This window comes from Leguminivora glycinivorella, chromosome 4 (assembly GCF_023078275.1).
Source record: "Leguminivora glycinivorella isolate SPB_JAAS2020 chromosome 4, LegGlyc_1.1, whole genome shotgun sequence".
Lineage (NCBI taxonomy): Eukaryota > Metazoa > Arthropoda > Insecta > Lepidoptera > Tortricidae > Leguminivora > Leguminivora glycinivorella.
The window spans coordinates 4,533,852-4,560,899 of NC_062974.1; the positions used below are offsets into that span (position 1 = coordinate 4,533,852).

The following is a 27,048-nucleotide window of genomic DNA, read 5'->3' on the forward strand; positions in this document are numbered from 1 at the left end:
AAGGTTAGTGGGCTGTCAACTGTCAAATTCCATATAAAATGGTGGGTTAATCTTGCATTTTAGCTGGTGCAAGTGACCCTAAAGGGTAAGCTGTATTTAACTCATTGTTAAGAGGTAACATACCTTTTGAGCCGGCGTAACTTTATTTGACGTTCATATGCGCATTGTATTTAATATGCCTACTTGAAAAATAAATATTTCATTTTCATTTCATTTTCATTAGTCCTTCACACAAAAAAAATAGAACATTACCTCCTAGGTATACTCTTTGCCAAAAGAAGAAATTTAAAAATATAGTCTTAAAGAGTTGGCATACTGTACAAAGGTTTGCTTTTTCTACTGACAAGGTAAGGTGGGTGTGGTTTTTCAAAGCACAACATATGCAAAGATCCGTTCGAGGCAACGCCATTTTAACTTGGTTCTAACTTGTCGACAACTTGCTACCACCCTTCGTCTAAGAACGTCTTTATGTCTGCTACGCTACTGTGTACGTCTTCTTACTCGAAGAGACACCAAAGTTGTTTACAAGGAGGGGAAACTCGATTCCATTATGAAAACTTAGAATTTACTTTAGTTGTAGGGGGCGTGGGAACGGGCACGATTGGAGTTATACCCATTGAACCGATGTCAATTTGTGATCATTATAGATATGTATTTTCGATACCGATATTGGGTAACTTTTGTAATCGGTATTTACAGTAACAACAAAAGATATATAAATTGAGTAAGTTATTTACGAAATACTGACACACCGAAAGTCTTTCGAACATGTAATAGGCGAGACGACTAAAAAACACTAATTAGTCCGTCTGTTAGATTATCAAATAATTTTAGACACGTATTTTCTCTTTTTTTCTCGTAAACGAAAAATGACGATATTTTTCATTAATTAGAAAAAGCGAAAAATATGTGTTCAGTATTTTTAGACGATCTAACTGACGGACTAAACAGAATGCCATTTTTTATGTAGTCGTCATCCCTATTATATAGCTATGTAAACTGTACGGTACTGACATACTTTCGGACACTGGCGATCAAATATATGAAAGAGGCGCACACACTCTGCCCTCGTGTAGGTGAACGCGGTGAACTATGCTTGTATGAGTGAAATATCACAGGTTGACTGTTCGCGTTTTTTGACAGGCGGTAACTCTGAGGTAACCGAGAGGGGGTGAGTGGACATACTGTACGATATTACTCTTTATTATACTGTGGTACTGATGTGTACCTTCACACTAATTGTGATGCCTGACGGCTTACATTTCATTGGTGATAATACTTACAATCCTATGATTAACTGGTTGTTATTTATATGCTGTGATCAATTAATTACGAGTACTAAATTTATAAACTGAAATAGATACCATACACTAAAGAAAAAGCGATCAAGACCACTGGTGGCGAAGCCGGGAATCGAACCCGGGTCTCCAGCTATCGCGGCTGACGTGTTCGACCGCTACACCACCCCGACCGCCGATATACTAGTCGAAATTTCTCTAGTGTATGTTATCTCTGAAGGCTAGGCGCCTTTGACTAACTCTAAGTGCGAGCAATTTTTGCTTGCACCTCCTATATGAATCCTTTTGCAGGATTACGATATAGCGAGAGAGATGGTGCTGCCATGTATCGATGTAGGGAACAAATCAAATTCAATTATATTTCAGTTTATAATTTATATAGAGGTATAGTAGTGTTACTACTTAAAAAAACTAATCAAAAAATATTTAATAAAATAATTTTATTTGTTCCCTACATCTATACTAAATTTGTGTAATCAACTTGTTAATTTAATAGAGGTATAATTTGGATAGATCTGCCCTAGACAAAAATTACTTAGTTCCAAGGAAGGTTTCATAACACTGGCGTCATATTGAATTGTTACTTTAAACGTGAAAAGGTACGTGATCAATGAAAATATCTTTCTAGATTATTTTATTTCTTTTTTAAAACTTTCATAGCCAAAATACTAAAGATACAAACCTCACTGCCAGTATTCCACACTCATCCAGACTTATTCCTTACCTACCAGACAGTAATAAGATTTTTATGCAGTATTTATGACCAGTGAAGAGATACTTGGCGTTTAAGGCGATCATCAAATGAGAATAAAATTCGATCTCGGGAGGATAGATATATTGCATATTTGTATTTAAGTCAGTACGTTATGATTCACTGGACTTATTTGGTACAATTCTTTCCTTAAAGCATTCCCTCGGCGGAAAATTAAAACAGAATTACCTGTGCCAAAAACCATTCCTTATTTAATTTACTCCAAAAGAAGGCGATTAAAAAGCGAATGGATGTCAATGAAGGAATGTCCATTCAAACAAATCGTCGGTGAGAATGCCAAATCCGTTATACACGTGCTCGATGTTTGATTGACAAATAGTTACCTAGCAACAAAATACATAGAGTGTTATTTACTTTACTTAAAATCGCCCACATGCGGGATTTGGCATTCTCAACGACGAAATATCAAGTGCGTAAGAAGAACGTGATATGCTACGCGCGGTATGTTACGCGCGAAATGCACTACCGATCCCTTTTTAGGGTTCCGTAGTCAACTAGGAACGTCCGTCCGTCCGTCCGTCCGTCCGTCCGCGGATAATCTCAGTAACCGTTAGCACTAGAAAGCTGAAATTTGGTACCAATATATATTTCAATCACACCGACAAAGTGCAAAAATAAAAAATGGAAAAAAATGTTTTATTAGGGTACCCCCCCCCCTACATGTAAAGTGGGGACTGATATTTTTTTTTCATTCCAACCCCAACGTGTGATATATTGTTGGATAGGTATTTAAAAATGAATAAGGGTTTACTAAGATGGTTTTTTGATAATATTAGTAATTTCGGAAATAATCGCTCCTAAAGGAAAAAAAAGTGCGTCCCCCCTCTAACTTTTGAACCGTATGTTTAAAAAATATGAAAAAAATCACAAAAGTAGAACTTTATAAAGACTTTCTAGGAAAATTGTTTTGAACTTGATAGGTTCAGTAGTTTTTGAGAAAAATACGGAAAACTACGGAACCCTACACTGAGCGTGGCCCGACACGCTCTTGGCCGGTTTTTCGATTTATCCTGACTTCACTGATCTGACAATTTTTAACCCCAAATAAGTACTTACCCATTCTGTTCTACTCATTTTTAAATAATTTATACTTAAACTACTTAATGAAAGTAACGCAGCCATACTCGCAAAAATGGCAAAGAACAGGAGAGAGATGGCAAAAGGTGGTTGCCGACGTCCGTTAGGGCATGGCAATGAAAGAAGAAGAAGATACTTAAACTTTTATAGTTTCCAATATGCCTCTGTAGGCCTAGCACATGATGGCCGCGGGAGTATGTCGCCGCGAGATAGATGACACGTCTTTGTCTAATTGTATTAATGACATAAGGACAGGTAGTCTATCTCGCGGCGACATACTCCCGCGGCCATCATGTGCTAGGCCTGCTGGCATATGATATATGGCTAAAGCCAGGCCTACGTCACTCGCTCGCGGTCGCGCGTTAAGTACCTACCCGCTAGCAGTTGCGTCGAAGTATCAACTGGCCGAGAGGCGCCACGCGCCTGCCTGTGTAGTCGTATGGCACGTAGGTACCTCTGAGTTTTACGTAGTAACTTATTAGTACCTATTAGTTTCATCATCATTTCAGCCATTAATAAAGCGTAGTTATTTGTCGTTTTGCGGGCAAGTGAAGGTTCTGTTACGTTAGTAACTTATTAATAGTCTGTGCTAAAGCTAAATATATATTATAGTGGATAGGTTTTCAAATTTGAGATACGCTATTCAGAACAGGGCGCCTGTGCAAGTCAATTTAGCTTGCAAGCTCCTAAATTTTAATTCCGCGCAAGCTAGAGCCAGCCAGTAACTCAGTAGAAATTGACTAAGGACCCGTTGAAACATGAAACTGCATCTCAGTAGTCCCGAAACATTGTTAGAGGAATTCAATACCTCTGAATAGCACGTCTTTGGCATCGAATTAATTATTGAAGTCGACTGCCATTGTACTGTACAAAGGAGACCACAGAATTAGATTAATCCCTCTGGGTCCGATTCCATACAAAGTCTGAAGACTCAATAAACTTTTAATCTCCTTGAGCCGGTCTTAGCCGGTGGCTATTTTCAATTACGAATACTTTAATGGAATAGAATGTTCTAGAAAGTGTCTGGTTGTTTAGTTTGATTGTGTGTTGTTTTCTGTATTCGTTTTTATTAGAGAGTGGTAAGGTGAATCAAGTTATTGAATTTTTATAGATAGGAAAGCAAAATTTATAATCAAACTAAATTAAAAGTCTTAATACCTCCCAAATTACATGTAAGACTAAACATACCTACTACAGAAGAGGTCTCTCAGCGCAAGCCCCGGTGCAAAAGTGCCCAATACACTTTTCGCTTTGAATAGTTTTTGCAACAGGGGCGTAGCCGAATGGCATTTCTGCGACGCGAAACGCCACCCAAACGCCGCAGAAATGTAATCTGATTCTGTCGCACCTATAGCCAAGAGCGATAGAGATAGATAGCTACGAAAGAGATATTATCGAGAGCGTTTCGTGAGCGTTTGTGCATTCGGCTACGCACACAGGAATGATCTAGAGCGCAAGTCAAGGTCTGCTTCCTGTTAATAGGCGGCCCACTTCCTTAAGGAATATTTTTTTGCTTCCACTCACCAACAACCGGATTTCTATCGCTAAGTAGATATACTCGTACTGGGGTAAACACTGTAAACAGGTAATTTAATGTTTATCATAATATTTTCACAACGGAATGCCAAAATAGATACCTATCCCTACACTTAGGTATAATTTTTATTCCCAAGAATACATTAAATAACACCAAGCAAAGTCCAAGGATAGCATAGCCGCAGGCAACGGTCGTGATAGAATAAAAATCCTCTTAATATGCTATAAATCGAGGATCCATTGATAGGGACGAGACGGAATTGCTAATAAATCCGCAGAAATGGTTATTGGGTGAAAAATGTACGGCGGATGAGCGGCGGTTAATTTCGGAAAATGGTATGTAGGCTGGAATAGACTGCCTCACACAAGATACCATGACTTGAAACCACTATAACGGTGCGAATCAAACAAATGAATTATATAAATATTAAAGTGTCAATCTTACATTGACGGGATGGAAGCTCTGGTAGCCTAACGGTAAAAGCGTGTGCTGGGCACAGGTCTTAGCCCGAGCTGCCGGTCGCCTTCACTGCGACCCCGAACCTGGCCCCGCTCAAACGGTATCACCAGGCTAGGGGTCGCGGGGTTGGATAACGGCCGGTAGCGGTAGGGCTAGCAATCACCGGATCGCTAAGCCGTCCATAAAAATACGGCGTCAGACCGCCCCACATGGATGGGGCGCGCCTAGGGTTTTTGATTTCTCGACCTATTAGAAGTCTCGAGTTTCGAGAAATCTCGAGCCCAAAGTCTCAAGTCTTCTCGAGTCTCGAGTCTTTTTTTATAAATGGTAAAATTTTGATAAAATAATAAACAACAATATGATTAGTAGTTTTTATTGCACCACACTATTATAAAAAATGCGTAAGAGCAATAAAAATCTTCTTTGAAATAAACATAAATCAAATTTTAACAAGATAACTGCAATTATAGTCTTGAAAATAATACCTAATCCTTTAACTTCCCCGCCTGTGCACGAGTTAAGTAAATTAAAATGTCATGTATTAAATCATAATGTCATTGAAATTAAACGTTTAAAATAACTTCTTCTTCTTCCTCGTTTCCTCATTGCCGAGGATCGCGACCACAAGTAGCGTGTCTCCATTGAACGCGGTCATAAGCCATGTGGACTGCACAGTACACGCTGTCGCCACACGATTTCTTCACACAGTCAGACCATCTCTTACGAGCCCCACCCCAAGAATGTTTACCATTAATTCGCCATATTATGCATTGGTGCTCTCATAATGTGTCCGAAAAATCTGAAAGTCGCTCTTGGCATATGGAGAGCCGTGTGGTGATATTCAGTTCTTGCAAAATAGAGATGTTTGTTAGTTCTTCTAGCTTTTCAAGTTATACTCGTAGCAGTCTTCGCCGCGGAAGGGGCCACTCACACCCCAGCAGGGGTGTCGAATGAAGACACACCACCACCGCTGGGCACAGTACAGTGCAACCGATCCAGTAGTTCCAGCAACATCAGCTCCAGCAAAGGGAGGCAACTAGCCCCCTGGGAGTGCTCCCTTACCGTTGTGGCCGTTCAGAACCCTATAGGCAGTGTAGCTAGGCAGAATGTATCTGCAATAGGGACAGTTTTAAATAAAAGTTTGTTTCGTTATTAGCTAGTTTATTTCCGCATACTGAACGGTCAAACCTTCTGGCTTCGTCGGCGTCGGGTGCAGTAGTCCGCATGGGCATTCGACCTCGTGAGAACGAGAGTGGCCGATGATGTTCCAGTACCTTCTACCGAGAGCTATCGTCGAAGTATAACTGCTGCGAGCGGTTATACTTAGGTTGGTACCTAGTGTACTACTATGTACTACTTGTGGTATGTAAAGAAATCATAGCAAGTTTATTCTCCATAACGTGCTATCTACCAGGGGGTAGTCTGAAATGGCGAATAAGTTCGGCAAATGGTATTCCTACATTGTATGCTAATTATAGATTGACGGGTGTGATATTGATTTGGTATCACGAGTCAGGTCAATGACCCCGATCATTGGCAAGTACGACTCCAATCAATCGATCGGAATTGTAGCACCTTGATCCAACCGAATTTGAAGCTAAGTTGCATTTAAACAGTCAGTTACAATGTTGGTATAGTGCGCGGCAAACTTTTAGACCTGTCGTGCATGGCCCATTTCTGGAAGCTACAAGTTACAATTTACAAGCGGTTAGAGATGGGTAGGGGTGAGTAAATACTGAGTATTTACCCGTAATTTACTCAAAGCACCGAGTAAATACTCGTATTTACTCATTTGGGTGAGTAGAAACTGTTACCTAAAAATAATTTAAAAAATGAGATTTAAGTACTTAGTCGTGTTTATTTTAACTGTGTGGACATGTTTAAATGAGATTTATATTATTAGAAGCTTATAGGAGTCTTAGTTTGTCGAAAAAAAGGTAATCATTGCAAGAAAAAAATAGTGATAATGTTTAGTTAGCAGTTTTGTTTTAAGAAAGCAGGTATTTACAGTAAAAGTATGAGACTTCAATGAAATTGATGTTCTAGATAACGGCATGACGTTCGGAAGTGATAATGTGGCACTTACGACCTTTTATTAAGGGTTTTCTAAAGAAAACTCAAAAATGGCTCAGCTGGTGACGTTTAAAGTACTAGTTTTGTGTTTTGTATTATATGGACAATAATTTGACGGTTTCTGGATATTTTTCCAACAACAATTTCGAAAGTTATAAAGGTATAAACATTATTTCGGCCTTAATTATCGTTTTATTCCAAAACTGTTCATATTATTAAAAAACTTTTTTAGAAACATTCAAATAATTTTTAAAGACCTATCAGATGATGTATAACACACTGGTAATTTCTGAATTTTATTTTTGTGAAAAATAGTTACATGTATGGAGAGCACGTCTTTAAAATAAAATTAATATAAATTTGATTACTTAACTTAGTAGTCGATAACAAAATATACCAATATTTCTAATTTGTATTTCCATTTCAGCACGCGAAATAGTTTATACCCACCAATTTGAGTAAAAACGAGTAAATACGGGTATTTTGAGTAAATACTGAGTATTTACTCGATATTTCAATTCAATTCAATAATTTTTATTTCGGAAAAAATCCATAGTGTTAGTGTACATTCCCTTAAACCTATGTTAGTTACATTTACATATTATTTATTACATCTAAAAAAAAAAAAAAAACTACAACTATAATATTTACTCTTGAGTATTTACTCACTACCCATCTCTACAAGCGGTTGTCAATGTCTAATATGACAAGTTGGAAAGAGACTTCCGCTTGTAACTTGTAACTTTCAGTTTTGAGAAATGGGCCCCTGGCCTTACCTGCGCAGAAGTTTTTTTGCTCGTATGTGTGCGGTGCGCGAACTTACCCCCACCACCGCGCCTAAGTGCGTTTTGACATTCTCCAATCCGATATCGGATGTAGGACCAATATCCATACATTGAAGTCGCCATTTTTGATTTTTGCCTTTGAAATCCTTCCGACATCCGATATCGGATCGGATGATGGGAAAACTCACTAACGGCTCAACCACGACATTGGTCTAAGCGCGACAGCGGTGAGCGGCAGCCATACGTGCGAATGAAAAGTCCCATCGCTGTGTCTCGCTCCAATGTATGGCCGCCGCTCACCGCTACCGCGCTTAGACCAATGTCGTGGCTGAGCCGTAATGGTCTCAAAGTTTGCCGCGCACTGATCACCTGTTACTTTTTTCCATCTCGATAGCGGAAAAGCATACAGCCTGCCTGATGGTAACCAGGGATCGTAGCCTATAGATAGCTGCAACTAAAGTGGTGTTACCCGATCTGTTATCGTGTTTGCCGATCCCAACATTCCACACCTTCGTTGAGATCTGGCAACCTTATTCGCCGGCACCTCTTAGTGCAATTTAAACTTTGTCCTTTCACCTGTCACGGAAAATGGTTTTTGGTTTTAGTAGTAGCCGTTCGGCGCACTGTTACTTTCTAAATACCTACGGATTAACCCTTTAGTGAGAACAATTTCTATCAGTAATCGATGGAATCAGGCGTTACTTTGCGGAAATCCATGTTAATCGTAAACTAGAACTTTCCTTTGCTAATCCGCGAATAGATAACGTGCAAGTCAATCAGTGCTAACCTGTTATAATTACTTGCGTATTTTTTACATGCAATTAATTTTCCCACCCTCCCACCGCAAAAATAAAAATAAATACGCAAATAAATATAACAACCCACCACCAAATATACAAAACTCGACACGTGTTTCGCCTCTCTACGAGGCATCCTCAGGAGCTGATGTTGACGGTCCGAAGTCCCGCAACTGACTGATCGTCCCCAGAATGGTCGGCCATATTTATACTTTGTCCACCCCCTACCAAGCAAGTTAGATGGAAAAATTCGTAATAACGGCGATGACGCAACATTCAACTGCTCATTAAGGATTAACCCCCTATTGTTGTACCTAATTATCTCCAACTGTTCTAGAACCCCCAAACGCAGCCCTTTCTCACATACATGTAAAACATCAAAAGAATGATTCTCTGATACAGTATGGTCACTCTCTATCAAATGCTTTGCAAAATTGGATCTCTCTGGATGGTTGTGCCTGTATGATGCCATATGCTCCTTATACCTAGTAGTGAAATTGCGGCCCGTTTGGCCCACGTACACTTTGTTACAAACATCACAGCTCAACTTATAAACCCCAGATTTTTTCCCTTTCTCGATCCTATCTTTGCCGTTACAAAGCTTGGAGTGCAAAGTGTTATTTGTCCTAAAGGCCACAGGAATGCCGTTTGACTTCAAAATCTTATAAATGTCCTCTGACACTTTGCCAACATAAGTAATGCTCGCTTGACACCTCTTAACCGGTTCAGAAGGACGTGCCGCATACAACATATTGTTAACCATAACCATTCGCTTCTTTCTGATGATGCCATCAACGATTGATTTATCATAACCGTTCGAAACTGCCAAGTGGTAAATATTGTCCAATTCGGCTCGATAGTGTTCTTCAGAAAGAGGCACAGACAACATCCTATGCACATAACAGTGAAAAGCGGCCAACCTATGCTGCCAAGGGTGTGTAGAAGAAGCTGGTATAACTGTATCAGTATGTGTAGGCTTGCGGTAAATTTGAAATTGATGGCTATTATTAACTCTAGTAATGGTCAAATCTAGAAAATTCAATGACTTGTCTTGCTCTAGTTCCTTCTTAAACTTGATCTTTGGATGTTTACTATTAAGCCCAGTAACAAATTCATCCAGCAGGTCCATACTCCCCGTCCAACAAATAATCAAATCATCTACGTATCTGAAGTAATACAATATATTATCATTCCCTGCAATATGCTGGTTCTCAAAGTGGTCCATAAAGATATCCGCCATTAAAGGACTCAGTGGAGAACCCATGGCTAAACCATCACTTTGCAAATAATACTGTCCCCCGAATCTAAAATAATTATGTTTCATACATATAGCAGTTAGATCTATCAACTCATCTACCTCCCCTGGATGTAAACGTTGCTTTTCAAAAAGGTCCCTTAGAATATCCAAAGTCTCCCCATACGGCACATTCGTAAACAAACTATCTACATCCAACGAAAGCAAGACAGCATTATCTGGAATAATAATATCTTTGATCTTTTCTATTAACTGCAAACTATTCCTCAAACAAATGTTTCTATTAAACACGTGTCGAGTTTTGTATATTTGGTGGTGGGTTGTTATATTTATTTGCGTATTTATTTTTATTTTTGCGGTGGGAGGGTGGGAAAATTAATTGCATGTAAAAAATACGCAAGTAATTATAACAGGTTAGCACTGATTGACTTGCACGTTATCTATTCGCGGATTAGCAAAGGAAAGTTCTAGTTTACGATTAATTTCTATCAGTGTAAATAGTTAACGTTAATGTGAACTGTCACGTATTAAATAGTAGATTATTTAACACGGGAGCAAAATGAGATATTTACGGCAAGGGCGTATGTGTACGCATATTAAATCCTGAACCAAGAAAAGGATTCTATAATAATATGTTATAGAAACATAAAAAAAAAATATTTAAAAATTAAGTGTCCATGGACGGAACAGTATCACTTTGCTTCCTCGTAGCAGGGAGGAAAAGGTCCCTTTCGCAATTGGTGATGTGAAAAACTCATTGCCGACCGGACAAACAACTGGAACTCACAAAAGTTCCAGATTGAATGGGTGGTTAGACGAATTCCGACGATTACCACGCTGTAAGGGACACCTAGTTTTGGCGCTGAGCATAATTTTATCAAACTACGTTTCACGCTAGGATTAGGGTTGACCATTTTAGTTTTGTGGCTAAAGTGGCAGAAACAACTTTTGTGACGCGTTACTTAGTTACAAATTCTCAAGACATGTAATTAACATCGACTTTAATAATTTAAATCGCACTTCAAAAATTAGTTTCCTGTTCTATTCAAACGTACGACGACATTAAAATGACATGATTTAGACACCGACATTATGAAATGTTCCATAAAATACGTAGTAGGTACCAATTTTATCATAAATATTTTAATTTTAACTCGCAGCATGCCAGCGATGCTTGAATTTAGGTACTAAGAATAAATATAAGCTTACAAAAATGTACACTGTCTGTGCAAAAATAGAGGTAAAACAAATATCAGGACCTGATGAATGAATTTTAATAAGTCTGAGCGAATGCAAGCCGAGTTTTAAAGTTGTTTTACTTAATACTGCAGACGGCCATGAAAGGAATTTTATTAAGTCCATTCAAGATATTTTGTTTTTACTCCAACCCCTGGAAATATTCCATAAATTGGATACGGAATCAGATAGCAAGCTCCTGTTATCGTGTATACATTTAAAAGAAACTTGCAATTTCTTGATACATATATTATAGAAGTTATAAAATTATGGAGTTCCTTTAAACAAAATTTTAGACCTGGAATTACAAGTCATTTTAGATATTAAGGCTGATTTATGTGTGATTGTATTTAATGTGTGTAATTGCTTTTGTATATTTAATATAATGTCAAATGAAATAAATTACAAGTTCAAATTTATTACTGCAGCAATTCTGTTTAAATAATTAAAAAATATATATTTTGGGTACCTGCAAAAAACTCCGTAGGGTCTTTCTTGTGCTATAGAAACCTGTTCTTTTCCTTTCCTTGTCATACACCTAATGCACTATTATGTACACATAATAGTAAACATCAGTAGCGCAGGAACATTTATTTCCAACGAACTCCATATATTTTAAAATAGGATTTACCAGGATTCGAACCCGGAATCACTTGAATTTGCAAAGTGATGGTATAATAATGATCGATTATTTAGATCAGCGGTTCTCAAACTTATTTTCCCATGGAACCCTTTTAGAAAGCAAAATATCTGATGGAACCCTTAAATAAAAAAAATTGTTGCAATCTTTATTTTAATAAGTATTCCTATTAGTAAAATCTAATCATTAGATTCTAATGTGAGGTATTACCTGAAACTGTTTTTAAGGTTCCATACCAAAAAGGTACAAAAGGAATTTGGTTTTATGGAAGAGAGTTGAAGTTGCATATTAGGTAGCCAAAATTCAGACGGAGCCCCCTGAGAGGCTTTGCGGAGCCCTAGGGATCCGCGGAGCACACTTTGAGTATGGCTGATTTAGATTACTGGTTTATGTACTAGGAGGACGACGATGTAGAATTGTTAAGTTGAATGAACAATCCCAAGCAATAAAATTAAACTTCGCCTCGTCACATGCTCAGGTATAGCAACAGTGAGTGACACCCCTAACGGAAGCTGAAAGTTGCTGACAGTTTCTGAAATTCGATTATATTTTGCTAGCCCGTGCTGTTAGCATGTTTACGTCTCCTCGCGTCATATTCATATCTCAGTGTCGTGTAGAGTCAACAATACAGCTGTGAATACAAAGTGCCAAAAATATGTATACTCACAGTACAGGCAATAAAATTCTGTATACATACTTTTGGCACTTTTTATTCACAGCTGTGTTGTTGACTGTACGACAACTAAGAAGCTACTAGGCATAGGGTTGCAAATAGAAAAAAAAACCAAATGTTTTTTTTCAGAATTGTGAAAAAAAACATGAAAAAAAAACCGAGCATCATTGTTTTTTTTTCTAAATATGGTTTTTTTTTCAGATGAACGAATAATACGACTAAATTGGTTTTTCGTGATTTGTAACGTTTCAATAACAATAGCGTACATTTTAATTCGATAAAGATTAATTATACAAACGTTTATTGGGGAATCCCCGATGCAGCGTGGAGCGTGGAGAGGCCGTGGTGTTGCCAACAGTAAATAGCGACAACTGCTAACTACAAATTTCGTAAATGTTAGTTTGTTAAAACCAGAAATTATAATTATTAAATGAAATTCGTTTAATAGTTAACATAAAGTCCGAAAAACCGTATAAAAGTATTAACTACTTTGCAAATTTTGTGATTTAGTACTTTAGAAAAAAAAACATAATACTCCAGAAAAAAAAAAACTGTTTGTTTTCACGGGCTTTTTTCATGTTTTTTTTTTCAAGCCAGAAAAAAAACCGTTTTTTTGCAACCCCAACTAGGCACGAAAAGTTTATGTCTAAAATTTGGGTAAAATTTTGGCATTAACTACCGTGCTCATGTGGTAGAAAAAAATGTGACGAAAAGATTATGAAACAATAACTCTTGGTATATAAAATTTTGATCAAGGTCGTGTTTAGTTCACTGAGGTAGTTAAGTATAAGTTTACTAGTAAAATAAATCTACAACCTAACTCATATCATGAAATCCTTAATTGCAAGTTTTAATGCTTTGCACACCTGCACTTCAGATATTAAATTGGATTTAGTGCCTCTTTAAAAACACGATTAACTATAACTAGTTCTTTTTACCCGCGGCTTCGCTCGCGCTAAATTCGAAACTTGCGGAATGCTCCATACAAACTTTCAACCCCCATTTTAGGAAAGTGGGGGGTTAGAAAGAGACAAAAAGTAGCCAATGTCACTTTCCATCCCTTCAACTATCTCTACTTAAAAAATTACGTCAATCCGTCGCTCCGTTTTGTCGTAAAAGACGGACAAACAGACAGACACACAAACTTTCCCATTTATAATATTAGTATGGATAACATTTACAGACATTTGGGAATTCTTGCCCTCAGGCACAAGGCAATATAAAAAGTAAATGAAGCAAATTGTTTTTTTACCATGAAAGAATGTTTATTATTTTTTATAAAGGATTATTTCCACAATAGTATCATAACAAATCAATCAACACATGTATTTACTTTCCAATCTCCCATATCATTGAATCCATAACTGCACGTAGCGCTTTCCGCAACTGAGTTTAGAATGGGGCAGCGTAGTGCATGCGAGCAGTCTCGACGCGCCCAAGTTTCCAACTTCCAGAACATTCCATGAACTCCATTTTGGATAGGTTCCTATAGGTTACGAGTGTACTGGTGCGTCCAGGCACCTCTTTAGATGTCATCTACAGACGCCATAAAAAAATATCTTCCTTTCCTCCTCTTAAAAGATTCTCTATAAAGTCATATCATGTATCCAATGCCATTCTTTGAATTTCAATCATATTTCAATTGGATTTATCTATCAACGAATTTCATCTTTGGTAAGGTCCCGGTCTAAAGCACAAGCAAAGAAAATCGAGAATAGGCAAGTATTTTAAACCCATCTACTTATGTACATGAAGTGCGTAAGAGATTGTGGAAGGAATGGAAAAGGAGTACGGACTCTATTAGTTTACTGCCGAGTAACTTTGTCTAGTCTGCTAAATTTGGTTAATGTAACTAGTTTCACTGGTAAAACTTCCTCTCTGAAGGAATCAATTAATGAGTACATACAGCCAGTCTCAGCCTTCGATTCAAGACGATCGGAATGATACTCCAGCTGACGTAGCCGAATGGCAATCGTCGACGCCAGACGTCGACTGATATGCAGTCTGGCTCTGTCGCGCCAATACGATATAGCTACGAAATAGATATTATCGTGAGCGTTTGCGCATTTGGCTACGTACCCCGTACGGAGCAGTTTGCTCGCACAATCGTGCCGTTTGAACGTGGCGTAAACACTCGAATTTATGTTAGTTCAGTATGAGTTCCCTTAAGATTGTACAATTTCTTAGAGAATGTACCCAATGTGTGTGAAATTTATTGTGTTTTGTTTAGGGGTGAATATCATTTGTGTTAATAAATATTGACCTTGTTTTAGGTATTGATTTAATGCAATAGGTTCCATACAATAGCCTTGACTCTGGTATTTAAATGCCCAGCAACGGCAGACATGTTTATCTGTCCATTTTTGACAGCAGCAATATGCTTGACCCTTTTCGCTCGCTTTCCGCTATCGAATACCCCATTTTCAAAATAGTTAAAGTTTAAATCAGTGTAACAAACGTCGTTCTTGCACGGTGCATACTTGTGTCATGCGTGAATATTGATAGATACATGCACGAATTCCTTGCACGCGCAATATATACCTACGTGTCATGCGAACATACGATCTGTGATGGTATATAAGACTGTTATTTTATCCTGCGAACGTCAGTGTAGATAGAAAACTGTCATCATCACCATGAAGACCTTGCGGTTTACATTGTTTTCACTGGTAAGTTTTTTTTATTATTATAAATGGGCTTACTCTTGGCCACAGACTAGCCAAAGGCAAAGACGTGGCCTACGATGGAGTGAGCTCGCCCAGAAGATGCCTGTTCACTCTTGATTTTCTTTACTAACCGGATTTTCTTTACTAACCGGATTTAAGTGACCCACTGCTGGGTACGGCTACTACGGCCTCACCCTCTAATTTCTTCCACACAACCCAAACCAACATGGAGCATGAAAATATTAAATAAAAAAAAATGAGGGACACCTTACACAGATCAACTTAGCCCCAAAGTTGTACTATAGGTGCTAGGCGACGATATACTTATATAGATAAATACATAATTATAATTATATATAGAAAACATCCATGACTCTGGAACAAATATCTGTGATAATCAGACAAATAAATGCCCTTACCGGGATTCGAATCGGGACCGCGGCTTAGCAGGCAGGGTAACTACACGCTAGGCCCGGTCGTCAAAAAATTTAATGATTCACGGTTATTTTCATCAGACTTATATTGACCGTGATCACCTTTTTGATTTTTGTCGAGTTCCCGATATTTCGACGCAGTTACGTACATCATGATCACGGAAAACTGAAGAAGGTTGTGGATGTTAAAGTTGCGTAGATAGCGCTCAATCTACCCTCCGTCGCGCGCGTCGGCTGCGTTCACTTTCAGCGTTACCACTAATATCGGGAGCTGGACTAAAACCAAAAAGGTAATAATATCCCGGTCAATATAAGAGCAGTTCCCGGCAACTTTGTACATAGCCACGTTAGCAAATTTTAATTGATCCTATTTTGTTACCAACCTTTAATAATATAAGTCGACTTCCGTAAGATAGGTATATACAGGTTAATTGTTATAATTAAGAAAATATAGATACTAGAGAACCTTAATGATGAAATAAAACTTACTAAAATCTCAATTCATAAAAAAAAACTTGGTAACAAAATAGGAATAATAAAAACAAATTTAACTTTTTCCTTATTTTTTGTACAAACTTTTCGAGAACTGCTGATAAGTCGAACATGAAACACGTTCTAATTAGGTTTTTTGTTATTTTTTTTACACAGTTATATTATCTATTAAGCTATCTTAATATATAATTACTTATTTCATATTTTCAGATAGTCTTCGCTGGTTCTTGGCTAGTCAGCTCCGATGACCTTAGTAGAATCGGACTAGGTAAGACTTGCAAGTATTCGTTATTTTCCGCTTTTCCTAAGTGGGAAAAATAAGAACAAAGGAGCTCACAGATTATCAATTCACAGACCGATGTCTGCCAGTTATTTATTTATTTATTCGACATTTTTGCTTTTTGTGACTGACAGCTTGCTTGTGTGGTGACGGGTTAAGAATTTCACCACCCCCTTTCTACCCGTGGGTATCGTAGAAGGCGACTGTGGGATATGGGTTAAATTGTGGCGTAGGCGAGAGGCTGGCAACCTGTCACTGCAATGTCACAGTTTCGTTTTCTTTCAACCCCTTATTTGCCAAGAGTGGCACTGAAGCTTTAGTAGTTTCATGTGTTCTGCCTACCCCTTAATGGGACACAGGCGTGATTGTATGTTGTTGTTGTATGTTGTTGTTGTATGTTGTTGTGACTGACAGGTTAATAATTATCGTCCGGCGAATTTCCCTCTACCCTCTATGAGATAACTTTAAACATTTTTCAATTTGTATTGGAGGCTGTTGTAGATAATAACCTAACCATAAAATTAAATTTTGAAAAAAAAACCCCCGACATAGTGGACCGATTTTCATAAGACATGGATAAGAACACTCCCGAGTAAATCAGCTTTCAAACAAAAAAAACCTACATCTAAGCCGGTTCATCCGTTCGGGAGCTACGATGCCACAGACAAACAGATAAACAGACAGACACTTCAAACTTATAACAGTCTGTCGTTTTTGCGTCGGGATTTATAAATGGCAAGAGATCTATTAACTATAGCTTATAGGTGGATGGAAAATAAGACTAGGCTATTGCTAATACTTGCCATAACATAACATTGTAGTACATAGGTATACAGTGTTATCGAGGCCAATGGTGACTCGCCACACATTATTATAATTACATGATATTAATGAAATTACCTTTTTATGAATTTCAGAACCACTACTAAAGGCATGTCACGACAGAGACTTGGAATGCCTAAAAAAATCAACTGGTTTGTTCTTAAAGTGGACACATAAAGGGCATCCAAAATTCAACATGTTACCCATAGACCCCCAGAACATACCTTCACTGGACGCAGATTTTTCGAAGAGCGGGTTGGCTTTAGAAATCGGAAACATGACCGTGAAAGGTTTGCGAGATCAGGACATACATCAATTTAAGTGAGTGGATACTACAAATATCTCTTTCGTAACTATCTATCTCTATCGCTCTTGCGTATGAGCGACAGCGTGCGACAGAGCCAGACTACCTTTCTGCGGCGTTTCGATTTCGTTTCGCGTTGCAGAAATGCCATTTGGCTTCGGAGCCTGACAATTTTTGATTCTCGCGTTTTTTACACATTCTTAAAGTCACACACGGGTCGAACGCGATAAAATAACATTTTTACCTTTTTTCCAACGTTTCTATATAATATTTATATAATATTCTATTATACAGATATATTAGCTTTTGCCCGTAGCTTGGATCCAATCAACAATCTTCCACCATCCATTTTAGGGAAGTGGGGGTTAGAAGAGACAAAAAGTAGCGTATGTCACTCTACATCCCTTCAACTATCTCCACTTAGAAAATCACGTCAATACGTAGCTCCATTTTGCCGTGAAAAACGGACAAACAAACATACACACACTTTCCCATTTATAATATTAAGTATGGTATAATTTGACGACCGGTCTGCCCTAGCGCGTAGTGACCCTGCTAAGCCGCGGTCCCGGGTTCGAATCCCGGTAAGGGCATTTATTTGTGTGATGAACATAGATATTTATTCCTGAGTCATGGATGTTTTCTATGTATAAAGTATGTATTTATCTTAAGTAAGTATATCGTCGCCTAGCACCCAGTACTACAAGCTTTGCTTAGTTTGGGGCTAGGTTGATCTGTGTAAGGTGTCTCCCAATATTTATTTATTTATATCTAACAGAATGGAAGTATCAGACGGGACGGTAAAGCTAACAACAGCTGCCAAGCTTAGCGTCGATGGTGATGTGAGAGCAGCGCGCAACAAGAAGCACCACTCGGGGGGACGTTTCAGCTCTTCTGGAGGTAAGCACATGCACAAGTTGTTTTACTATTTATATTTATTGCACTATGTGTTGATTGATAATATAATAACTATGTTTGGCTTGTAATATAATACGTTTAAACATATGTTGTCCCTTTAGGAAGCTTATTTAGGCTAAGACTAGCTTTAGTATAGGATTAATATTTTGCATTTGTATGCCTTGTGGCGTAATATGCACTCATGAATTTGTACCGCACTAACATGACCTGTATTGTAATCTGTGTGTATTAGCAAATAAACAAATACAAATACACACTTTATTATACGCGGTGACGCAGAGTACGTTTATTAAGCAATTTTTAAAGGCATTTATTGAATTTTTTACTGTTTTAAGACGATACAGGAGGCGTCAATACTGCATACAAACGCTCTCGACTATTTTCTCCCTGGTTTTTGAAGATTTTCAACACAGATTATTATAATTTTCATCTATGTCGGACCGTTTTGATTTTTTTGAAATTCTTATTTTTAAAGACGCTAGAGCCCATGAAAAAATTTCAAAAACGGCCTCATTGATAAAGGTGTGGTAAGTATTCAAAATTGGTAACAATTAGGCAAAGAAACTAAACGGTCCGACACAGATTATTTCATTGTTATTCAGATTCTCAAATTTTATTACCATTGATTAAGTTTTTCTGAAGGAGGAAACTGTAGAGTTCCGCTAACCTCGATTTTGAAGATTTTTTCGAAACATCTTTTAACTGACTTGTTTTTAATGGACAATTCTTTTTCGATAAATCTAGTAAATAACACTAGTATATTAAACTAGAATTCCCAAATTGAAAGAGGGGCTCTTTTCCATTTTAGCATTTTCGCTCGTGTATCGTCTTAAAGGCATTTAATGAATTTTTAATGTTTTATTAAGTGTGTTCGGGTCAGATCTTGCATTCTTATTCTGGATAAACCATAACAATGCGTTATGAGCTGTAGTTACATCATTATACTATAAAGTACAGCGAGGCAAATCGCGACTGGGGGGCAAATGTAACTGATCCATTTTTTCTATGTCTTACAATGTTTAATACATTATTAAACAGAGTGTCCACATATATTATATGGTATTGCGTGTTCAGTGGATACATGTAGAACTCAACATCATAGTGTAATAATGGAAAAAATGGATCATTTACAATTGCCCCCCAGTTGACATTTGCCCCGCTGTACCTTACATAGTAGTGGTCTTTGGAATTGGAGATCTAATATTTGGTGGCCGGTCTGGCTCACTCGGTAGTGCCTGCTGTGCCGCGGTCCTGGGTTCGAATTAGGGAATGCAGCTAGAACCGAAAACCGAGTTTCGGTTTTTTTTTCGGTGAAACTCGAAACCGATTCGAATTTCGGTTGATAACCGAGTTTTTGTTACCTTCATGTAAATTGTTAAATAAAACAGATTTTTCGCTTATATTGTGTTTTTATGGACTTTGTAACACAGTATATAAATAAAAATCTCATAGGACGATTTGTTGAATGTTGGGACCACTTTTTCTTAGGAATAGGTGAACAGTATATCTGAAGTTCAATCGACATGAACAATTAAAAAATGTAACGTAAGTGATGTTACATATTTTTTTATGTTAGACGCAGCATATTCCGATGTAAAATGGGATGAAAAGACACTATTTTCAACTCTCTGAGAACGAATCTCATCTATAATTGAAATTATGAAAGTAATCGTTTTGGCATATTTTGTGTCCTGGTGAGTTCTTTAATTTTTAACCGATTTCCAAATATCAATGGAGGAGTAAAATGAAATAAATATCATATAAAAAGAAAAAATTACCAAGGCCTCCAAGTGTCCAAAGCTGATTCTAAGAGATCAATGGAGGAGGTTATCAGTTCATCTGTATTTTTTTTAATATTTGTTATTCGATATCTCCCTCGACTCTGAACCTATTTTTTATCGAATGTATATACAGTTTGGTCCTATTTTTATCAAGTGGTGTCCAGTTCTGATGATGGGATCCTGGAGAATTCAAGGAAACTCTTCAAATCTTAAAGGTAAACTGATTTTCGTTTGCTAAGAACGTTGGGGTTATAAGCCACATTTTGGTCAAGCTCGTGTTTTGGTGGCGGGCTCCATGAAGAATCAAGGGAACTCCTCAAATCTGAACGGCATACCAATAGTGACTTTTGTGTCTTTATCAGAAAATCAAGGAATTACATTAAAAAGAATGGCATTTGATGAAGTGGAACCGCTGATGATGATCAGAAAGAAACTCTTAAAGACGCATGGCATATGATAGTTGATTTGTTTTCTTCGTTATGTTTGTTAAGCATGTTGGGTTTTCAAGACGTAATTTTGTCAAGCTCGAGTTCTAATAATGGGATTCATGAGGCATCCAGGGAACTCCATAAACCTTAACTATGGTATACTTATATTGTCTTTTGTATTTTTATCAAATAAAACAGTCGCGTTTGATGAACTGGAAAAGATTTATAAGCTCCTTCAAAACTTTTTTATATTATTGTTAAGCAAGTTACCCGATTGGCTCCGACCTGGACCTGAACCCAGACCCGACACCGCATCCGCAAAACTTTACTTTTAGTTAATTTTATCTACAGTGTCTCCGCAAAAAAATAGCCTCGAAATTTCTTCTTTCATCCTACACTTTCGTGAAAATAGCATATATGTTACAATTACAAATCTCTTAAACACCGTTCAGTTGCCTTTCATAAAATATCAGAAATTTGGCGTATTAGGTGAATCTTGAACAACGTCAGTACTACAAAAAGTCGTTAGAAGTTCAAAAAGCGCTGGTGGCCTAGTGGTAAGAGAGTGCGAACGCGAACCCTGGTTCGTACCAATGAGTTCATATGTGCGAAATGTCATTTGATATTTACCAGTCGCTTCTCGATGAATTAAAACATCACGAGGAAACCGGAATAATTCCAATAGGATCCTTCCGGTTGGAAGAGACGGCAAAGGCTTTCGAAAAGCTAGTGCATGTGCCAAATCTTGCGATTAGTTGTCAAAGCGGACCCCAGGCTTCAATGAGCCGCGGCAAATACCGGGATAATGCAAGGAGGACGATGATGGTTGTTAGAAGTTCCAATAACACAACACAACAAGTAATTTGAAAAAGTAAAGTGATCACTGTAATTTGAAATATTTGAGCAAGTAAAGTGATCTACATTGGCTTTACGTCAATTTCTAGGTGAGAATTTGCATCTTAATTGATGTATTTAGTACTTTTATAAAAAAATCCTTCAACGAAAAAACTCGAGTTTAACTCGGTTGAAAACCGAGTTTTAAATCGGTGAAAACCGGACGGTTTTAACCGAAACTCGGTTTTTTCACTACTCGGTTGCATTCCCTAGTTCGAATCCCGGTAAGGGTATTTATTTGTTTCTGAGTCATGGATATTTTCTATGCGTATAACATACATACATACATACATAAACACATACAATCTCGCCTGTATCCCATAAAGGGGTAGGCAGAGCACATTAAACTACTCAAGTTTAAGTGCCACTCTCGGCAAATAAGGAGTTGAATGAAAACGAAATTCTGACATTGCAGTGACAGATTGCCAGCCTCTCGCCTACGTCACAGTTGTACCCATAAATTATCCCACAGTCGTCTTTTACGACACCCATGGGAAGAAAGGGGTGGTGAAATTCTTAACCCGTCACCACACGGGCATGTACATAAATATATGTATATCGTCGTCTGAGTACCCACAATAACAAGCCTTCTTGAGCTTACAGTGTGAGGCTCAGTCAATCTGTGTAAGAATATCCTATAATATTAAATTTATTTATTTATTCAGACCTCAATCGGCAAGTGGCCTGTTATAATAAAAGTTCAGACTTAAAAGTTTCATTTCATGTGATATATATTAATCGATTTTTTTTTCAGATGTACTTGGTACAGCTCTTTATAATTACACACTGCAGAAGGACAACAAGGGGATAGACCATTTCGTTATCGGCCCAGAAACCATCTCCTCTGAGCTTGTGGGCACTCCAACAATTATGTTCAGCCCGAACCTTGCATCAGCACTATTCAAAAGTAATTATTATGCGATTTTAAGTATAAAACTCCCGTGAGCCTCAAACATATTTAAAAATATTTTAAGCGAGTTACTCACATATTAAAGTCGATATAACGCTCAACATGTTTCGATCCATTTCCGAAGATCTTTTTCAAAGAATAGCGCCCCGCAGCAGTTTGCGCCGCGCTTTCGAAGAGTAAAGGCGGGACGCTCTCTGTCTATTACTGCTCTGAGTAACCCGCTTAAAATATTTTGAAATAATTCTTATGCGGGTAAATATTACTTGCATGTAAAAATATTATCCGGATGGTGTCATTAGGGTTTGTCCCGTCAATTTGTAGAGCTTGATTATTGATTACTGCGGATCGACGGCGCGGAGTGATCCGCACGACTGATTAGTATCAAGGTAATGTTATATATATTATTTATGTTAAAGTTTAAAGTTACAAATAATCGCCAAACTGTATAACAATTTGTTGGCGGTGCGCTCTTGTCTTGTCTGTCTTGCAAAGCTATTAAGTATCTGATATCTTTTACACATTTTCTCAGATCACAATTCTCCAAAGGAGATAGAAGAGCAATGGAAAGAGTATTTTCGTAAAATAGCAGAAAAAGCGTACGTTCCTGTCATCCACAACATCAGATCGGCAGCCAACATCTTCCCAGCGTCAGCGTTCTTCAAAAATCTACACGAAATTAAAGCATTTGAAAGCCATGGCGATCGTCATCATTGACATTAGGCCTACTACATCTTGTCAGGGTGCGTAGCTGAATGGCACAAACGCTCACGAAACGAAACGCTCGCAGATCTATCTCTATTGCTCTTGCGTATTGGCGTGACAGAGCCAGACTACTTTTCGCGGCGTTTCGTTTTCGTTTCGCGTCGTAGCAATGCTATTCGGTTACGGGGCCAGATGATTTATACATCAACAGTCTTTCATGGCTAAACAATCCAACAAGGAATCAGTTTAATGTTTGCGATAACATTTGCGGCTACAGCAGAGAGACATGTCATCAGTCAACTCCAGAAGGGCAAGCACGGTAGCGTGATATAGCTTATCGCGTCGCTGCGTCCTTTTCGCACTTTTAAGTGGTAATGGGACCAAAGCGATAGGCTGTATCACAATACCGAGCTTGCCGCTAGGATTGCCTTGATAATAAAATAAGATACGTGTATTATTATATTTTTGTTTCGGATGATAATTGAGGTAATAAATATGATTTTTGAACGCGATTAATTAACATTATTTTTACCTTTTTTCCCAACGTTTCGGCCAGGTTGCACTGGCCGTGGTCGCGGAAGACTGACGATGACGTCCCAGCAAAGTGTCACCGGAGATGTAAACAACACAAAACTACCCGATATTAATTTATATAAATGTTCGGGGTAGACAAATAAATATAATCTACCCGCTTCTAGTTATTGTTTATTTCCCACCGCACGACACACAGCACTCACAACATCCGCGCACTGGTCCGAAGATAGATCTTTTGGTTTGAACATTTGAATCACTGGTCCCCATGTTGGCGATAATCTATACCCGTCTTCCCTGTTAAAGTTTTTAGGATATTTTTTAATTTCGATCGCCTCCCTCACAATCCGGGGATAATAGTGTCGCTCGGTGGAAAGAACTTTGGGTTTGTGTAGCTCAATCCAGTGATTCGTTTCCGCAGTAAGCAAGTGCTCGGCGATTGCAGATTTGTGTATATGGCGATTTTTAACTGCCGCTATGTGTTCCTTCACCCTCTCTTGAACGCTGCGCTTTGTTTGGCCAATATACGCACTTCCACAACTGCAATCTATCTTGTAGACACCCGGACTTTGGTACGGAATGACATCCTTAGGACTGCGTAAGAGACTCGCTACTTTAGATAACGGTGTGTATACAGTCTTAATGGAGACTTTTCTTAGTACTGATCCAACTTTATCCGTTATCCCTTTCACATACGGCAAAAAGGCTGGTTGCCTGTCAACCTGCGGATGTCTCTCCCCTTCTTAGTCTTGCGCGGGATTGTCTGCAAATACCCATTTTTCCTCAGCACCTTCTGAACATGGGCTAACTCCTCGTCTAAGTGTTCAGAGTCACATAAGTCTCGAGCCCTGTTAACCAGGGATGTGACCACCGATTGCAGATGTCTCGGATGATGATGGGAAGAAGCTTGCAGGTACCTGTCAGTGTGGGTGGGCTTTCTGTATACGGAGTGTGCCAGGGTTCCATCTGGTTTAGCTTTCAACTTTACATCCAGGAAAGGTAGGGATCTGTCGCTCTCCATCTCGAAGGTAAACTTTACCTTTGGATGGATGGAGTTTAAATGGTCAACGAACCGTTCCACTGTATCGGAGCTGCCCCTCAAAATGCAGAACACGTCATCTACGTATCTCTTCCACAGTGTAATCACAGGCGGTCCGGAGCGTAATGCTAACTCTTCAAAATGCTCCATCCATATGTTAGCAATTACTGGGGCTACTGGACTGCCCATTGCTACTCCATCCACCTGCAGATAAAACTGTCCATGGTAGAGGAAATAATTCCCCTCCAGACAATGCTCCAACAGCGTGACGTACCCCTCAGGATGACCGTTCTCCACGAGTTTCGTCTTAACAATGCCCAGACACTCCCTTAATGGAACATTGGTGAATAACGACTCCACGTCGAAACTCACCATAATCTCCTCTGGTTCCAATTTTATGGTCTTCACAATGTCAATAAAATGACGAGAGTCCTTTACAAACGACGTAGTCTTCCCTACTAGCGTTTGCAATACACCCGCAACATGCTTCGCTAAGTGGTATGAAGGAGATCCAATCTGACTAACAATAGGCCTCAAGGGTATGCCAGACTTGTGCACCTTTGGTAGCCCATACAACTTCGGTGGTTGTACCACTTTTGGCCTATGAAGATTGGTAAAGTCGTCCCCAGTAAACAACTCCTCGTGTTCTTTGATGAGCTTCCTCAGACGTGTTGTGACCCTGGCAGTAGGATTGTAGTTGACGGGTTTGTACACACTCCTATCAGCAAGAAGAGCCTGAATTTTGCTGTCATAGTCTAACCTATCCATGACTACAGTCGCGTTCCCTTTATCAGCTTTTAAAACGAGTAAATCCTCATTGTCCCGGAGGGCTTTTAAAGCATGACGCTCGGCTGTAGAAATGTTGCTTTTGGGCAGTCTGACCTTGCGAAGTAATACCGAAACATCTTGGCGTACAGTTTCCGCATCATTTGCCGGCACTTTGTTACGAATTAATGCCTCCTCTACGCTACATATGATGTTTTCGTAAGGAACTCGTTTTGGGGTAAGCGCAAAATTCATGCCCTTTGACAATATACCTATTGTAGGCTGATCCAGAGCTTCCTTTGACAGATTAATTACAGTTTCGCTTTTCTCCACTGACGACTCATCCCGCTTGTCATCGCGTTCCCGTTTCTGTCTCGAGATCAATCTGTCAAATTTTCGCTCATGTGTATCCCCACACAACTTATATTTCTTTGCTGCCTGCAAATACGTTTCCCGGTCGCATAACTGAAAATCCTCTGGTGTTTGGTAACTACTGCACTCCAGATGTAAATTATACAACTCACTTTGAACACAAAACAATTCTTGTCGGTGATTTTGTATCAATCTCCTTAGTAGTTTGACACTTGCGTTTCTGAGAATGTCTCCGGAACGTGCGATATCTCGACGAGGCGCTAATCGCACACACGCCGGTATTATGTTCCAATCGCGGCACTTCACTAGAAAGTCCAACGATGTTTCCAAGAAAGCACGTCTTTTTCGAAGTTTCTCAAGGCGTTTTAATTGAATTGCACTTTCCTGCCCGTAACGGTTTGCAATATAACACTTTAAGTTCTCGCGCTTTGTACACATAGTACGCGATTGGAACATAATACCGGCGTGTGTGCGATTAGCGCCTCGTCGAGATATCGCACGTTCCGGAGACATTCTCAGAAACGCAAGTGTCAAACTACTAAGGAGATTGATACAAAATCACCGACAAGAATTGTTTTGTGTTCAAAGTGAGTTGTATAATTTACATCTGGAGTGCAGTAGTTACCAAACACCAGAGGATTTTCAGTTATGCGACCGGGTAACGTATTTGCAGGCAGCAAAGAAATATAAGTTGTGTGGGGATACACATGAGCGAAAATTTGACAGATTGATCTCGAGACAGAAACGGGAACGCGATGACAAGCGGGATGAGTCGTCAGTGGAGAAAAGCGAAACTGTAATTAATCTGTCAAAGGAAGCTCTGGATCAGCCTACAATAGGTATATTGTCAAAGGGCATGAATTTTGCGCTTACCCCAAAACGAGTTCCTTACGAAAACATCATATGTAGCGTAGAGGAGGCATTAATTCGTAACAAAGTGCCGGCAAATGATGCGGAAACTGTACGCCAAGATGTTTCGGTATTACTTCGCAAGGTCAGACTGCCCAAAAGCAACATTTCTACAGCCGAGCGTCATGCTTTAAAAGCCCTCCGGGACAATGAGGATTTACTCGTTTTAAAAGCTGATAAAGGGAACGCGACTGTAGTC

General features: G+C 38.7%; 2 protein-coding genes and 1 non-coding gene across 3 annotated transcripts; 1 reads left to right on the forward strand and 2 right to left on the reverse strand.

Annotated features, from left to right (window-relative positions):
• Positions 1 to 1,398: 1,398 nt before the first annotated feature.
• Trnas-cga lies at positions 1,399 to 1,472 on the reverse strand. Its single transcript has one exon. It is a non-coding gene; the product is annotated as a tRNA-Ser (tRNA).
• A 13,702-nt stretch (positions 1,473 to 15,174) lies between these two features.
• Positions 15,175 to 23,693, forward strand: LOC125225564 (juvenile hormone-binding protein-like). Its single transcript, XM_048129322.1, has 6 exons — positions 15,175 to 15,271; positions 16,405 to 16,462; positions 17,392 to 17,617; positions 18,379 to 18,500; positions 22,376 to 22,528; positions 23,061 to 23,693. Exons 1-6 carry the CDS (start codon positions 15,239 to 15,241, stop codon positions 23,243 to 23,245), a joined length of 777 nt encoding a protein of 258 aa, XP_047985279.1. The 5' UTR covers positions 15,175 to 15,238; the 3' UTR covers positions 23,246 to 23,693.
• A 759-nt stretch (positions 23,694 to 24,452) lies between these two features.
• Positions 24,453 to 25,571, reverse strand: LOC125225162. The gene has a single exon (XM_048128739.1). The coding sequence runs from the start codon at positions 25,569 to 25,571 to the stop codon at positions 24,453 to 24,455; it is 1,119 nt and encodes a 372-aa protein (XP_047984696.1).
• Positions 25,572 to 27,048: the final 1,477 nt, after the last annotated feature.

Coding starts and splice junctions, on each gene's coding strand:
- LOC125225564 (XM_048129322.1), top strand. CDS start 15,239: ATGAAGACCTTGCGGTTTACATTGTTTTCACTG. Junction 18,501..22,375: donor ACGTTTCAGCTCTTCTGGAG/GTAAGCACATGC, acceptor TTTTTTTTTCAG/ATGTACTTGGTACAGCTCTT. Junction 22,529..23,060: donor TGCATCAGCACTATTCAAAA/GTAATTATTATG, acceptor ACATTTTCTCAG/ATCACAATTCTCCAAAGGAG.
- LOC125225162 (XM_048128739.1), bottom strand. CDS start 25,571: ATGGATAGGTTAGACTATGACAGCAAAATTCAGGCTCTTCTTGCTGAT.